This window comes from Anser anser (genome assembly GCF_964211835.1).
Source record: "Anser anser genome assembly, chromosome: 17".
NCBI lineage: Eukaryota > Metazoa > Chordata > Aves > Anseriformes > Anatidae > Anser > Anser anser.
The window spans coordinates 2,574,960-2,589,377 of NC_139738.1; the positions used below are offsets into that span (position 1 = coordinate 2,574,960).

At 48.0% G+C, this 14,418-nt stretch overlaps 1 protein-coding gene across 1 annotated transcript in view; it reads right to left on the reverse strand.

Annotated features, from left to right (window-relative positions):
• Positions 1 to 14,418, reverse strand: part of LOC310882912 (E3 ubiquitin-protein ligase MIB2-like) — a 53,575-nt gene that overhangs the window by 7,851 nt on the left and 31,306 nt on the right. The window contains 6 exon segments of the mRNA XM_083802383.1: positions 58 to 225; positions 1,096 to 1,235; positions 3,038 to 3,183; positions 6,337 to 6,532; positions 6,534 to 6,580; positions 6,584 to 6,669. Of these exon segments, the coding sequence (XP_083658509.1) occupies positions 58 to 225; positions 1,096 to 1,235; positions 3,038 to 3,183; positions 6,337 to 6,532; positions 6,534 to 6,580; positions 6,584 to 6,669 (783 nt within the window).

A 14,418-nucleotide genomic window follows, 5' to 3' on the forward strand; every position in this document is an offset into this window, starting at 1 on the left:
GGACTAAGGTCTAAATCTTACAGGCATCATTGATGTCCTCCCTCAGACACGTATTACCTTTTTTCCAGCTGAACCGGGTATTTCCCAATATCCAGTATTCGTGGTCATCAAAATGGATTTCTCCGTTGGGTGGGAAGAAGGCATGGGCAAGTTCCCCCGTTGTTCCGTCGAAGCAGTGGTGAATGAGAGACTCCAGACAGTCCGTGTGATTGATGGAGTAGAAGCCTATGAAAAAGGAAACAGATTTAGTGTATCTAGCGGGATAAGCCCGTCCAGGACAGAGACATGTAAACTTGTGGTTTACTAAGAAATCTATTGCTCTATCCCACATGGTTTTTTTGCAACCTACAGACACAACAGGAAAAATAAATGCAAAGCAACTGTCAGGAACAAGGGCTGTGAGGCAAACTAGGCTCAGCCCAGTGATGACCTTGGATTTAGAGCTGTCCCCAATGCACACAAAGGAATCTATTTTTCAGAAAGGAATGCTGAATGCTTTTTGCACCATCACAAGGAAACTTCGGGGTTTTTTTTGAGTGAAGTTGGACAGTGTGATGCTAACCCCAGGACACAGGACAGTGAGATGATAACCCCAGGATGTAATCATTGAATTTTACACGCAAACGAACAAACAGCCGTACAGTTGCAGCTGCTTGCTGACTTTTTGCTAGCACCACAACAGCTTCACGATGCACCCTGCATCCACTGGAACGGGGCCACCTGGAGCTCACAAGTGGTAGCAGGCCAGGCCCCTGGGAAGGCTTATCATGTGCTTGGAAGTAGCCTCATGCAACAGCAGCCTGAACTGCTTATTGCGAAACACTGGAAACTCTGCTCGTTATTTCAATATTGCTGCCATCTGCACAAGAAATAATTAGTACGCACAGGCCATAAATCCCAGGGAGAACGTACAGCTGGGTTTGAGAGGGAGCAGATAAGAGCTCAGCACTAACATTCTTCTAGGCCTGAGAAAGTCAGGAGGTGACTTGTGCGTGGTGGTAGGGGCAGAAGGACAGGAGGGAGAGGAGAGAGCAGCAGACAGACAGACGGCACACACAACAGCCTCCTGGCAGCGCAGGCGGCCGTGCAGCTCACCTATTTTCAGGTCACTATCTACGTGGCGCGGCACTTCTTTGAAGCTGAATGGCGAAACTTCGCTCCACATCCGGAATGCAGCTGCTAGCCCCTTGCGTGTGTCCCTGGCGTTTATGAGGTTTCTCGGGAAGGACAGGATTCTGTAGGAACACACGACAACCTCAGGAAAATGCTGCTCCCTCCCCACACATGAGACAAAGGCTCTCAGGGCTGTACCAGACAACCAAGTCTTTCCATGCACTCTAACAGGCTCAAAACAGGGGTAGCTTGGATTGGATATTAAGAATATTTTAGACAAGGTTCTCTCGGAAATCCACCTTATCCTAATGCCTACCTGTCTGTGGTGCAGCGCTGCTAGAAGAGAAAGCAACTGCCTTCCAGCAGCGGGTAACTCCCTCCCATCGCTGCGGTTACAATGTACACGCACGTGCTGTTACAACGCTCTCAGGCGGCACTTTTGAAAGAGGGTTCCAAAAGTTTGATAGCAAAACAAGACGTTTCCTTTGAAAAAATCTCATCATTTGGGAGAGAAACTAAGGCTTTCGCTTAGGCTGCAGGTACAGACACAGCCTATCTGTAAGAAAATCTTTAGTGAAGGATGGCAGAACCCCTGTCTGTACCACGGTAAGGTATAGAAGGCTCCTAAAAACTTACCTCACCCCAAAAGCAGATCTGCATTCAGCAAATTGCCTGCAGTGTAGCAATTGGGATGCTTTCAGGAGCCCGACGTGACCTGCCAGCCCAGCCCTGCTGCCTGCCTGCTGGGGATGGCGGATCCCTCGAGGGCTCTGTTTGGGGCTTGCTCTGTACTTTAAAGGAGAGGCTGGAGTCAGCAGCCTCATTAAAAAGGCCTTTGTTAGCACATTAGACATTCGGAAAAAAATGATTTGGCTCCACTGTTTCCCGGAAGATGCACAGCTCTGTCAGCCAGCAGGGATCAGCAGGCCTCTCCAGTCACGCTTCCAGGACTCCTGCCAGCTTGAGCTTTACCAGGACAGCCCGATTCCACCTGCCAGTGCTCGTCTTATGAAACTGCTTCCAAGGGGATTCCCCAAACCTTGCTCTGTCTGAACTCATCCTAACTCTCCTGAAAACATTCACCAATGCCATAGATATTTGCCCAGAGAGAAAAAGCATCTGTCCAGGATGCTGCCACCACAGCTCACCGCACAGTTTCAGGGGCTGTTCAGCCGCCGTTGAATTCAGGAAGCGTGCTGCCCTGGGGCTAAGCACCAAGCAGGATTTAACAAAACTAATGCTAGCAGTACAGCCAGACAGCAACGTGAAAGTTCAGTGTGAAAATCCATAGGAGTCCATTACGTTTGGCTCTGAATAACAGCCTGCTTGTTGGTAGTACCAGCACTGCACATACACACAGCTCCACCGCTATGCTCAACAGCCACTTTCTCTGGCAGAAAAGTCTGAAAATATTGGGGTTAATATTCACTCACCCTAGAACTGACAAGGGCTTTTTATTGTTTGTTAGTAACCTAAGAGTTGGTGTGCTTTCCCGAAGACAACAGGGAGAAAGTGATTCCTAAAAGCACTCAACACTAACAGAGCTCTGTCCTCCTGAAATCACAGAACCTTTCAACAGCAATCTCCCTCAGTGATGACTTAGGTTCAGATGGAGTTCTTCTAAAAATAACAGCACGACAGAGCCAGTGTTCAATTCCCTACCTTCTGCGGGCAGCCCTAGCTCTGGGAAGCCTCAGTTTGCCCCCAAACAGTTTTACTGCTAGTCTCAGCTTGCTGCCACATGTGCTACTTGCTTCTAGCGCAGTGGGGATGCTCCAGACAGCGTGCAGCCGAGGTGAGAGGTGGTAGAAAAACCTCCTGCAATATTCGTATGGTTAATATCATGCCCACAGCAGAAAAAAAAAACCTCAGAGCCCATGGTCAATTAGAAAGAGCCAACTCTGGGGCTGCTGCAAGTCCATACTTGTAGGTCAGGTTGAAGTGGTCCCACTTCAAGTGCCCCGGCGTGATCGTGTATCGCTTTCTCCGTGCTGGAGGCCGAGGTGGGAAAGGTGAGCTGTGCAAAGCAGAGGCGCTCGCTCCACGAAGACCAGGCACTGTGGCATCTTCCTTAAAAGACAAAACAGGAGGTTGAAGGAGATGGGAGAGACTGCAGGATAGAACAGCGTAAAAGAAAACCTACCGGGTGTGGGGCACGTGGCGGCTGGGGAGCGCGGGCAGCCCTCCCTTGTCCAGGAGAAGGGACTGGCACATCGGCTGCTCAGTGCTTGGCAGAGCACGCCTGCTCTGAGCGCGCTGAACAAAACCAAGACAGAGCAAAAGAGGGGCTATGCTGTGAATTTCCGGGGCATCGCTCAGGTGCAAGAAGGGAGCAGCATCCCTCGGTGCTGGCTCCCAGAGGATCGGTGCTGTAGGCTCCCTCGAGCTGTTGCATAACTCCAGGACAGGGCACTGCAGCTGCTCCTCTCTCCTGGAGAGCAGCGCAGATGGAACAGAAACGAGGCCTCAGAAAGCTCCTGGCCCCAGCAGAGCTGCAGCTCTTCCTGAAAAGTTCCCGTTTCCTTTTCACTTTGCTGTTGCTCTCCAGCCTAACCACAGAAGAAATGAAGCACTGGATAAATGAGTCGAACAGGCAACCCTTTGTGCGAGAGCTCTTTAGAAAGCTGGGCTGTGGATCTGAAATGCTTTCAAAGTAAATTGGAGCCCTGGAAACCCTGGAGTGCGTTTAAAGCCACCGCACAGTAAAAGACATCACATTTGGTGGCATGCCTGCCCCTGCCTGCAGTAGCAGAGGTAAAGGCATGGGACCAGCAGAGATCCCTGGAAGTCCACCTGCTCTGCCTCCCCTTTCAGGAGGAAGATACCGAATGTCTCTGGGTCATCTTTACTCCAGAGGCACCGAGACCAACGCTACGCAGTACGTACAGTGGCAACATTACAAAAGCTGCACCCGTCTGAGTTTGTCCGACCTCGCAGCACATCCGACAGAAGTCTGCATTTTACACGTGGAACAGCTGAGGCTTGGAGAGGCAAAACAGCAGATCCCTGGCCTACAGCAAGCCAATGGCAAGGAAGGATGAGAAGCCAGAAGCTGCAGCTGCCAGACACTGCTCAAATCGCTCCATGACTGCAGCTAGTCATGACTGGGGAAAGGCTGAGGGACTCTATCCCAACAGGAAACCAGTTTCTTCTGCTCATGTCTGTGCGCTGCACTGGCTTCTGCTTGCTCTAACCTCAGCATCTTTCTTTTCTAGGACAGCCTTCTATTCTAGCCTGTCTGTCAGCTCGGCCGTGGGCCTGACTCACGGTTTGGGTTCAGCAAAGCAAACGTATGGCACGCAAGGGCCACACAGTGTCACCTGTGACACAGGGAGACGTTAACTATCTTACCTTCAAAGCTGCCAGCTTTTGGCAGGGCATTATTTGATCACATTTCTGGGAGCCTTCCGATGCCAATTTGCTCTTGAACGAGCACTCGGGGTCACTTCTCCCTTTTAACTTTTGTCACCTAGTTTGCTCTACTCTGGGATCTGCCTGAAGAACCCGTATTTCGTGGTGTGCTCAGTTCTGCTGGAGCTGTAAGAGAAGCCTGGAGAAGATTAGCTCATAATTATGGGATAGTAAGGTATTATCCTCCTTTTTGCAACTCTTTCTAGTAGGGTAGAATTAGGCAAATCCTACCTTCTTATGTTCTTCTGTTCCTTTCTCTATGATCCCTTGCAGCACAGGGCCTGACTGCACGCTCGTTCTGGCATCACCAGCCCAGGACTGCTGGTACTGGGAATTCCTGCTCTGTCTGCAGGCTCTGACTCAGGAGTCTTGATGAGGGGATGGGGTCAGACATTCACACCCTTTGGTAGTTGTTTGTGATAGATCCCCCTGCTCCTTAGCAGAGCCAGCAGAACACACAGCACGTTTGCTTTCTGGCCTCTATAATGCACAGCCCAACTGCTGCCATTTCCACTTTGTGATAGCACCGAGCCACCAGCTGCAGGGCCTGAGTGATGGGCACTGCTTCTTCTGCCTTCTCTGCCACGGGGCTATAAATTACACCAGCATAGGGTGTAAAAAGACAGTAGGCTTTTCATCTCAGAACCAATGCCCAACACACATGCTGTAGCTCAGGTTTAGGGTTCTGACAGAAACGGGAATGATCTAGTTAAAAATTACAGTGTAATTTGGATCAAAGCATCTGTCTGGATGCCAAAGAGCCGAGACTATGGGAATATTCAGAACTGGAGAAGAGGTCAGCAATTCCCAGGAGGAAGCCCACTCGACTGTCGATTAAGGTCTTAAGTATTCAAAAAGTTTGGGAGATGCCACAAGAAGGACAGATGTTTCAATGCCCTCCCTTAACAATTTCAACAGACACTAAAATATATACAGACAAAGGCAGACACTGGTCAGCATCCCTGGTCTATATTGTTCACCCCGGGCAGTCAGGCCTCCATTAATTCACTTCACTGAGCTGTAATGAATGTAATTCTTTCTCTCTCCTAGTCGTGCAGTTCCCCTCTCAAACTAAACAGCAACACAACTCCGTGGCTCAGAACCAAGTTAATAAGAGCCCTGAATACGTGATGCAAATGAGGGATGCTACTGCCAGGGTCATCATAAACACAAACAGCAGCAAGTGATAAAAGCTCTTAAATTGTTTCTTTTTCTAAAATTGAAAGCTAAAATGAAGCTAAAAGCGAAGATTAAGTGAAGATCAGCTTCTGAGAGTCCCAGTGTCCTGCTATAGCTCCACCCGAAGCCCAGTCTGTCCCAGCTTATCTTACTAACGGATAGACCTTGAAAGAGAGTTAACGTAGCTAAGAGTTTCTGTAGATCCAGCATCAACTCCCAGTTTCAGTCTTACAGCATGAGCCCTGCCTCTGGAGTTCCTAGGAATCTCAGCTGCTGCAGAAACCAGAATATGTGTGTGCCACATCACACCGGGCTGGGAGAGCAGAGGTGCTCAGGAGAGCTCAAGTTCTGAGGGCAAACACAAAGCTTTTGTGCAGGCACCAGTTGGTCGTCTGCAAGCTGTGTACGCATCTCTAGTAATCTGATTTTATTTAGATGCATCGTAACCTCTCAGGATCCTTTGCATAAAGGGGCTTGAATAGACATAAATCTGGTTGCCTTAGCACAGTTAGGTACATATCGGTTACATTGCTTCCTGAGTTTATCAGTCTTCTAAAAACAGCACACACACACACACACACTTGATATCCCCGCTCCCCTTCCAAGCTTTTCAGAGTTTGATCCTTTCCCTACCTGACTTTTCTGAACTGCAGCTCCAGCTGGATCTCCCACAACAGCCAGCAAAGCCACCACAGGGAATATGCACAAAAATCCCACGAGGGTTCGATAGCCATTGCTCTTCTTCTTGTCCACCAAGAGGAAGCTGAAGCTCTTCTCTCTGCTTGCAGAAAGTTGTTCTATTTGTTCCATGTCAGTCTTTAGTACTTTTTAGAGGGAGATGAGAGCTCCTAAGGCATCCCCTTTGCAGAATGCATTGCTAATCCTTTTGCTCACAGCTGCATCTGGAACATTTGTGAGGAGTCCTGCAGCTACTGCCAGAGTTGTGCAGAACCACGAGAGTTTCAGAAAAAAAAGGAAAGGAAAAAAAAAAAAAGCAAGCAAGAAGCAAGCCGACTTTACATTAAGCCTCTTTCCAATGTGCCAAAAATTCTCATTCTCTTAGCCTCTGCCAAGCGGTATCAGATTACTGCAGCTGAAAGTTGGGCTGGCGGGGAAGGAGCAAAGTGAAACAAGCTGGGATGGACATGAACTCTTCTCTTTAACTGCCTGTAGAATCAGCAGAGGACAAATCTGCAGTTGTCAGCTTTATGTAATGAAGAAATTGGGGGAGGGGGCAGAAAAGGGAATCCAGAAGCCAGCATCACGCCCGCGGAATGCTTGCTCAGGGTGCTCCGTGGTAGCAGAGCTGTCATTTGTCAGAGCCTGGCTTCAGGAGCAGAATGAAAAAGGAGATGCTGGGCGAGAGCAAGCACCATTTCTCCACTCAGGAAATTTTGGTCGGGGAGTTTACAAACTCCGATCAAAGTAAACATCAACTCCCTCATCCATGAAACTTGGCAAGTGACTCCTGCAAATTCCTTGTGTACTTGAGAGCGACCCAGTAAGGGGTTGTTACACTCACAAAGAGGAATATTTACACAGTCATGGTGGTTTGGGGTACCTCAGCTCGAGAACCGCAGACAGACTTGGAGAAGGAAGGTGGCCAGTTTGCCCAGAGCAGCTGAAGCCTTTAAGGCATCTCCGGGCTGTGGGCTTGAGTCAGTTTGGGACTTTTTAAAAGCTTACTCAGAAATTCTCAGGTCTTCATTTCTGCCTGGTCACCGAGCGCGGGACACTCGGCACTTCGGAGGTGGGGCCCTCAGCTGAACGGCTCTGGCCAGGCAGAGGAAAGGAACTCGCTGCTGTCTCCCAGCTCCAGCAAAGGCAGGGAGCAGGCAGTTCTGATGCTAGTAAGAAACATTCCTAGGGCATATCTGAAAGATGGAAAGGTTTCAGAAACCTCTTGTACATAAAGTAATTAAAAATAATCTAATTTGACATTTTTTTCCTAGTCCGTAATCGGGTTTGTGACGTTTCAGAGATTTCATGTATTTTGGGACTAAAGCTGGCCCAGATTTCTCAAACAACTCAGAGCAAAGATGACCAATGAGCCTGTGTGTAGTTCCATGAACATTTTCAGTTTTTACCAAGTTCCCCCCCAGACAAAAACCGCGCTTTCTGCAGAGTGGGCAAAGCGCAGGAGTTGTTCAGACACCGGGACAGAAGGAGGAGTGACACAGAAGGAAGTTTCGGATAGAACTGGGAGGAAAGGGCAGAAAGCAAGGGTACAGGGCTCCAACACCTGCAGACCAAAGCAGCCGAACTGTAGCAGTTTGAAATCCTGTCTAGTCTCAGCTGTTAGCCGCCACTTTGCAGGGAGTTACCCCGCATCCCAGTAGCACAGCTGGCGGAACGAGACATGTCTGTGCCTGAGCACCCCCAACCTGTGCTTTCTTTAGAGCCCCAGGAGTGGTGCAAATGCACCTCCGATGGTTTTTACGACCAGAGAATGAAGCAAGAAACTGGTCAGTGAGCGGCTCCGCAATTCAGCAGTGTCTCAGGCCCCTGAAGACGTTTCTGTCAGTCTGCAGACTGCAGAAGACTGATGGAGAAGGGGAATCTCAAAGCAAAGACCTGCCTTGGAATGTGACTGAAACTTTAGCCAAGAACTTTCCTCCAGTAAAGTAGTACTGGCTCAGAAGAAATACTGCTAGCAAACACAGTGCTGGAAGAACATTGAGTTTCAGCCGTGCAACTGCGTAACAGCAGTGAGTGCACTTGCCCTTCATAAGGCTCGTACGAGTCAGAGCTGTTTGAAAAACGTACCCTGTGCACCGTCACGTGTGGCCTCTCCTCCTGCCGAAGTGTCCGAGTGTCTCAGTCTCAGAGCATTTAGCTTCACATCTGCCTTGAGGGCAGGGCAGCGCCGTTATCTGCACCTTACCTGCACCTGTGGTCAGTGCTGAGACCGCAGCACTGCGCAGGAGGCTTTCTGAGGTCAAGCAGGAATCTCGCAGAGCAGGAGCCTGAAACCAGGACTTCAAAGCACCCGTTAGTGTCTTACTGGTCCTGAAGATGACAAGTGGACCTGGGTTTTAAAACATGAATTGAGAACTTACAAACACATAGCCTGAGGGACCTAAGAATTTCCTTTGTCCCCCTGTAGAGAAAGCAAAGGTTTTTATAAGATACACATCTTGGGTCAGATCCCCCTGAAAGTTACGATCTAGATCTTTAATAAAAGCGCGTTCCGGAGAACCTCACTGTTTCTGAAGCCTCTCTCAGATGTTTCAGACAATTTCCCAGCCCCTTTCCTGGGAGATAGTGTTGCTCCATACCAAGGGCAAGAGGACAGTCAAAACTCTCAAGTTTTACCTTTGGTTCTTTGAAGCTGAGAATATTCTCCATGATTTATCAGGCAGCCCGACCCCTGAAAGGACTTTACACAAGGGTGGAAAAGTGCAGTTGTGACTTTGGAGTTCAGCTGAATTTTGCTGGTCTCAGGTTCTGAAGTGTGGGTATTTGGCTTGGACTACAGGCAAAGACTGTCAGCCTGACTTTATTTGGACAGAATAACATTCCTGGCTTCGGCTTCTGCACAGCGTCGAAATGCAGTGGAACACATTACGGTCTGAGGGAATCCATATGGTGCAATGGGGAACGGGAGAGGAAGGCGAGGGACAGAGCTGGGTTGGTTTGCCTTCATGCTGTCAGCAGCAGTGACGAGGACCTGGATGCCATCTTCAGGGAGCTGGGATTTTCTACGCAAACAGTGGGGGATGCTTATCTGGAGATCTCTGCGTGCAGTAAAAGTCACATGAAAAAGCAGTTTGTAAACAGCTGTCAGAGGGGAACGAATGTTGCACCAAACCTACGATGTCAGCTGGAGACTCGGAGGACAGAAAGGATCGGATCATTCGCACCACACAACACAGTTCCCTTGTTAAAACACCTCAGCCTCAGTTTGCTCCTTTCAATCTTAATTGCCAAGGTGTTTAGTTTAAAATGGGTTGCCATATAATGCACGGCGTACGGTTACATTTTCAAGGGCAAGTTTTAGCTCAAAAATAAATACGCTTTCACATCATTATTCTTACCATTAAGAATAATGGGTTATTCCTGTAATTTCTCCCCCTCTCCTCCCCTTTATTCAGCACTGTTAAAACTACACATTACTTTCAGCACTATTTCTAAACGGGTCTCTTCTAGGTCTGCCACATTGCCACCAGGAAAGCTGGCTGTGGTGCTGCAGGCCAGGACCCCACTGGTGCTGCTTCGTTCGAGTCCCAGGATGAGCCGAGAGCCATCTCCTGCCCCGTGCCCACGCTCACACTCGAGGTGCTACACGGAACACGGCCGTGAGCGCCGTAATTCCGGCCGTCTGACTGTCCAAAACAAACCTCAGCCCACGTGAAACCAAAGCACTTCTTATTTATTGACGGACTAAGCGCATATTGTTCAGCGTTGGACCGAACTGCTGCCACCAGCTTCCCCTCTCCTAAACAGGGAGGTCTACACGGGGGTGGAGAAGACGGGAAGAAGGACCTGACATCAGGCTGTGTCTGGTGACTTGGACAGGGAGCTCCAGTGTTTCATCTCTGGGGCACGAGTCCAAGCCCAGGCAGAGGAGGGGGAAGGCGCACAGCTGAATGTGATTTACCACGTATTGGCTCCTTGGTGGCCCATGTGAAAAGAATTAGCAAATCCTCATATAGCTCTTATTTTAAAAAGGACTTAAATATTTATCCCTTCATCTCACAACTTCGAAAAAAAAAATTCCTGCCTGGTTCCTGTGGGAATGGTGGTTAAATCTTGTACTTTTTCAGTGGGTCATGCGCTAGAAAGGACTGTGTCTGGAGTAACAGCAGGGAGCAACATTCCCCAGGGAGGGGGAGACAAGAGCTTTTTTAGTCCCCCAAGTATTCTCCCTCTTTCTGTCATGCACCCCTTGTGATCTGCTGATATTCCTCGAAAAATCCATGGTCTGCTGAATAGCAAATGAGCTGAAAACAAGGGCTCGCTCCAGCTGGCAAAGAAAACGGAATACTTTGCTTAAGTGTCAATTTGAAGCTGCAGCTTACAGAAGTGCCTGTACCGGCCTGACCTCGAGTTACCAAAGAGACATCTTCTTGACCCCAGTTAGGAGCTCAGCAGCCCAGCTCCCGCCCCAGAGTGAGTAGAATTTCCGAAATGAAATGAGGGAGAAATTTTTCTTAATGTACAGATAAAAAAGTGTCCATAAGGAGTAAGAATTGCTCCCCTGGATCGTGGGGATATTTCTTTTGTTGCTCTTCGGTAGGCTTACGTTCATCACTTGTGATCTGTTTGTGGAGGGACCCGTCCTCCTGAAATCATGGGAAAAGAATGGACTAATGGGAACAAAATCAAAGGAGAATGGGTTATTTTCCTGACTCTGCCTTTAGACAAGCTATCTCCCTCCCTCTGTTCCCAGAGTCTCGTGCTGTCTGTAAAACGTGGAGTTTTGGCCACGCTTCCAAGTGAAGAGCTTTAGAAAGTCTGCTTGAAACAGATACTTCCGCGCTGGAATATGGAAGAAGCACGAGGGAAGGAACAAAGGAAAAAGCTCTAGACATACCACGAAATCCTGGACTCCAGGGGAAAATGCCACTCAAAGACTGCAGATCACGTTGGGAAAGTAAATTATAAATAAACAGGCTTGACAAAGCCCATCAGCAACAAATTCCTAGGACTGAGTTCAGTTTTGCCAGTAGGAGGAGGAAAGAGCATCTGTACCAGAAAAAAAAAAAAAACACAAACCACCTTCTTTCCTGGATAGAGAAAGACTTTGCAAAAGGAGTGTTAATTAACAATGAAGACTGGAATTCAGATAAAAAAAACAAACTAAAGATACAGTGGTTAAACAACTTCATCCTCTTGTTCAGAGCGTAAATAAACTGGAGAAAATGCTGACAGGTCTTTACCCCATACAGTACATATGACAAGGAAATACAACTTATTTTATTTAGACCAGATTATTTTTTTTAAAAGCTCTGAAGTATCTTAGGGATGCATAGACCGTAGAGTAGTGGACTGTCATAGCTAAATAAACAAGACAAATCAACACACACTGTGGGGGAATTTGTTTGTCAGCACTGTTCTCTTAAATCAACAGATCCTCAATCTGCTGGCGTGGAGACTGAGAAGAAGGTGGAGGACCTCAGTCCTCACGCAAGTGCTCCTCTCACCAAACTTTCAAACTCGCTTTTCAAACAGGGAAGCTTGAATTACTTCCCTGGCAGACTAACTGAACCACAGAACCCGAGGCTGGGCTCTGAAGAAAGCATAATTTAGTGGTCAAAGGAAACGGGATTACAAATATTTCCATTATTACTTCCTCCAAACTTGAAGCCCACCTCCTGCCCACTGAAAGCAGGCACATTCTGCTCCGGGATCATGCAACCCCTTTGCATACCAAGCACTCTTCCAAGAAGATCACTGAGGCCAAATGGAAGAACCCCACGTACAGATTTCAGAAGGCTTAGGGCTGACCCTTCAAGATGACTCCCATCTCCTGGGTTGGGAACCACTTGCTTTCAGCAGCACTCAGTTTACTTAAAAAATTCACAGCAAGACAAAGACGTGCACGTGGTAGGAACTGATCCAAGAAGCGACCTTCCCAGGGAAGACTGGAGAACACCTGCCCTACCAACACCTTCTGATCCCTGGGAAGAGACATGACAAACAATGCAGATCCTTCAAGGAGCGCTCACAGCTATTTGTAAAAGAGCTGTTAGCTAAGAGAGAACCAAACCCAAAGGCAATTGTGACAGTTTCATCATAAAGAGTTTCCACTCTGTTGTTTTCCTTTGGAGGAAGCCAGGATTCACAGGTTTCTGTCTATGGGCGTGTGTGCAAAGTGTGCTACTGAATTCATGAGGCCACGGCTCGTCGAAGAGGAGGTTGGAGAATACCCCAGGTGGCTGCTCAACGCCCAGATGTAAAGCTTAGCAGACAGGTGAGATCTAAGCATTCCCTGAGCCTACTTTATTCCCTTTACTCTTCCAACCTAGGTATCTCTGTAAGTAACCCTTTCAGCAAACACAGAAAAGGTTGCTGCTTTCTGGGTCGCACCAAGTGACACGACATGTCTGCTCCTGGCACAACTGTGATTGAATGCCCTCTCAGAGCTCTCTCTATACATAACAATTCATGAGAAAAACCTAGGCAAAGCTTTTTGGTGGCCTAGATAAGCAGAAGAGTTCTCATTTCTGGAGTACCAGTGACCACCTGTGACCTGAGCTGTCCTGCAAGGAATTTCCTTACCTAGACAGCCCCGAGAACCCAGTCTTCCAAGCCCTGGTGCAGTATCCCTCACGCACTGCTGCAGATATTAATGATGTTTCCAGAAAAGAAATCTTTTGACTACGCTGTGAGTTTTCCGTTCTATAAAGCTCCCTGGGAGGGGCTTGGAATTTCTTACCCTGGCTTTAACAAGGCAGCACTCAGCGCAGGGCACCTCCGTGGCGTTTCACTGCCCTTCCCAGCTGGAGGAAGAAGCCAACCACCTCTTCTGAGGGATACGAGCGTGCTTTTTTCTGCAGTGATTGCAAAACTCATTGTTCTGATGAGAGGGTAACACAAGAAAAGTCACTTTAATCCAAGGATGAGAAAGCACGTATTGGGATGGGAAGGGTACATCTACCTTTCTTCAGCTGCAGAAAGGGTGATTTAAAATTACTTCAAAATCTGGGAAGAGCCACCTAGCACTGGCTGCACTAAGAGTTTGCTCCAGCTTCAGCCAAGTCACCCAGCTGTGCCGAATTAATCCCCTGTCTGTTCAGATGGAAGCGATCCCCGATAGCTGTCTGCAAGGACTCAGAATACACCAAACCCATGCAAAAGAAAACACTGCAAATCCAGCTTTACTCGGCGGTGTCATGGCAGTGGTAATAAAATGGGGCAGAATCCCCAGATTTTACAAAGCGCAAGACTGGGTAGACGGTTTGTTCTCCCTGCAAGCTTGTGTCCTTACTTTGCCCAGAATAATGGCAGGTTTACAAAATCAATTTTCCATGAAAATCCAATTGCGTGAAAAGCCTGCTCATGAGACCAGCTGCCAAGTCAAATACCAGTCTCCCAGCTGGATTAGCACACTATCTGCCAGGAAAAAATTAAGTGACAGCATACATAAGAAAGTAAGAAAGTAAAACGGGTCACACTTGTTATGAAGTATTTCCTGAGGCTGAACTAAAAGGCAAGAAATAGAATAGCACACAGACTCCTTTGTATTCTAAAGGAAGCACAGAAATTCTCCAATAATAGGAGACTGACTGAGAAGGACCATGTTCATTTAAAGACTAACTAGAAATAAGTATCCACAGCAAAACTGTGTTCACTCCAAAATGATGGCCAAGACTGCATAAGCGACTAGACATTTTCTGGAGGATCCACGCTGAGACATCCCAAGAGTCCATTTCAAAGCAAGAGGATGCTCTGCACAGCCTGGAATGGCAGGTGCTGATGGAAAACCTTGAGAAACTGAGAACTGCTGCTTTGCATCTTGGCCCGAAACAGCCAAAGCTGTCAGATTCCAGCGTACAGGTCTCTTGGGTTGGGGAGTGGGGGAAAACTTCTTAAAAGTTTGGTAATTTTCACACCCAGAGCTCTCACAACCAGACAACTTGCACCTATCTAACCACCTCTTGTAAAGTTAAAAAAATAAACAAAATCCAACCGTGAAGACTCAATAAAGGTCACACGAGTACCCAGGTTAGTAAAGTACGTGCTATGCTCCATGCATGTGAGTAAAATAAA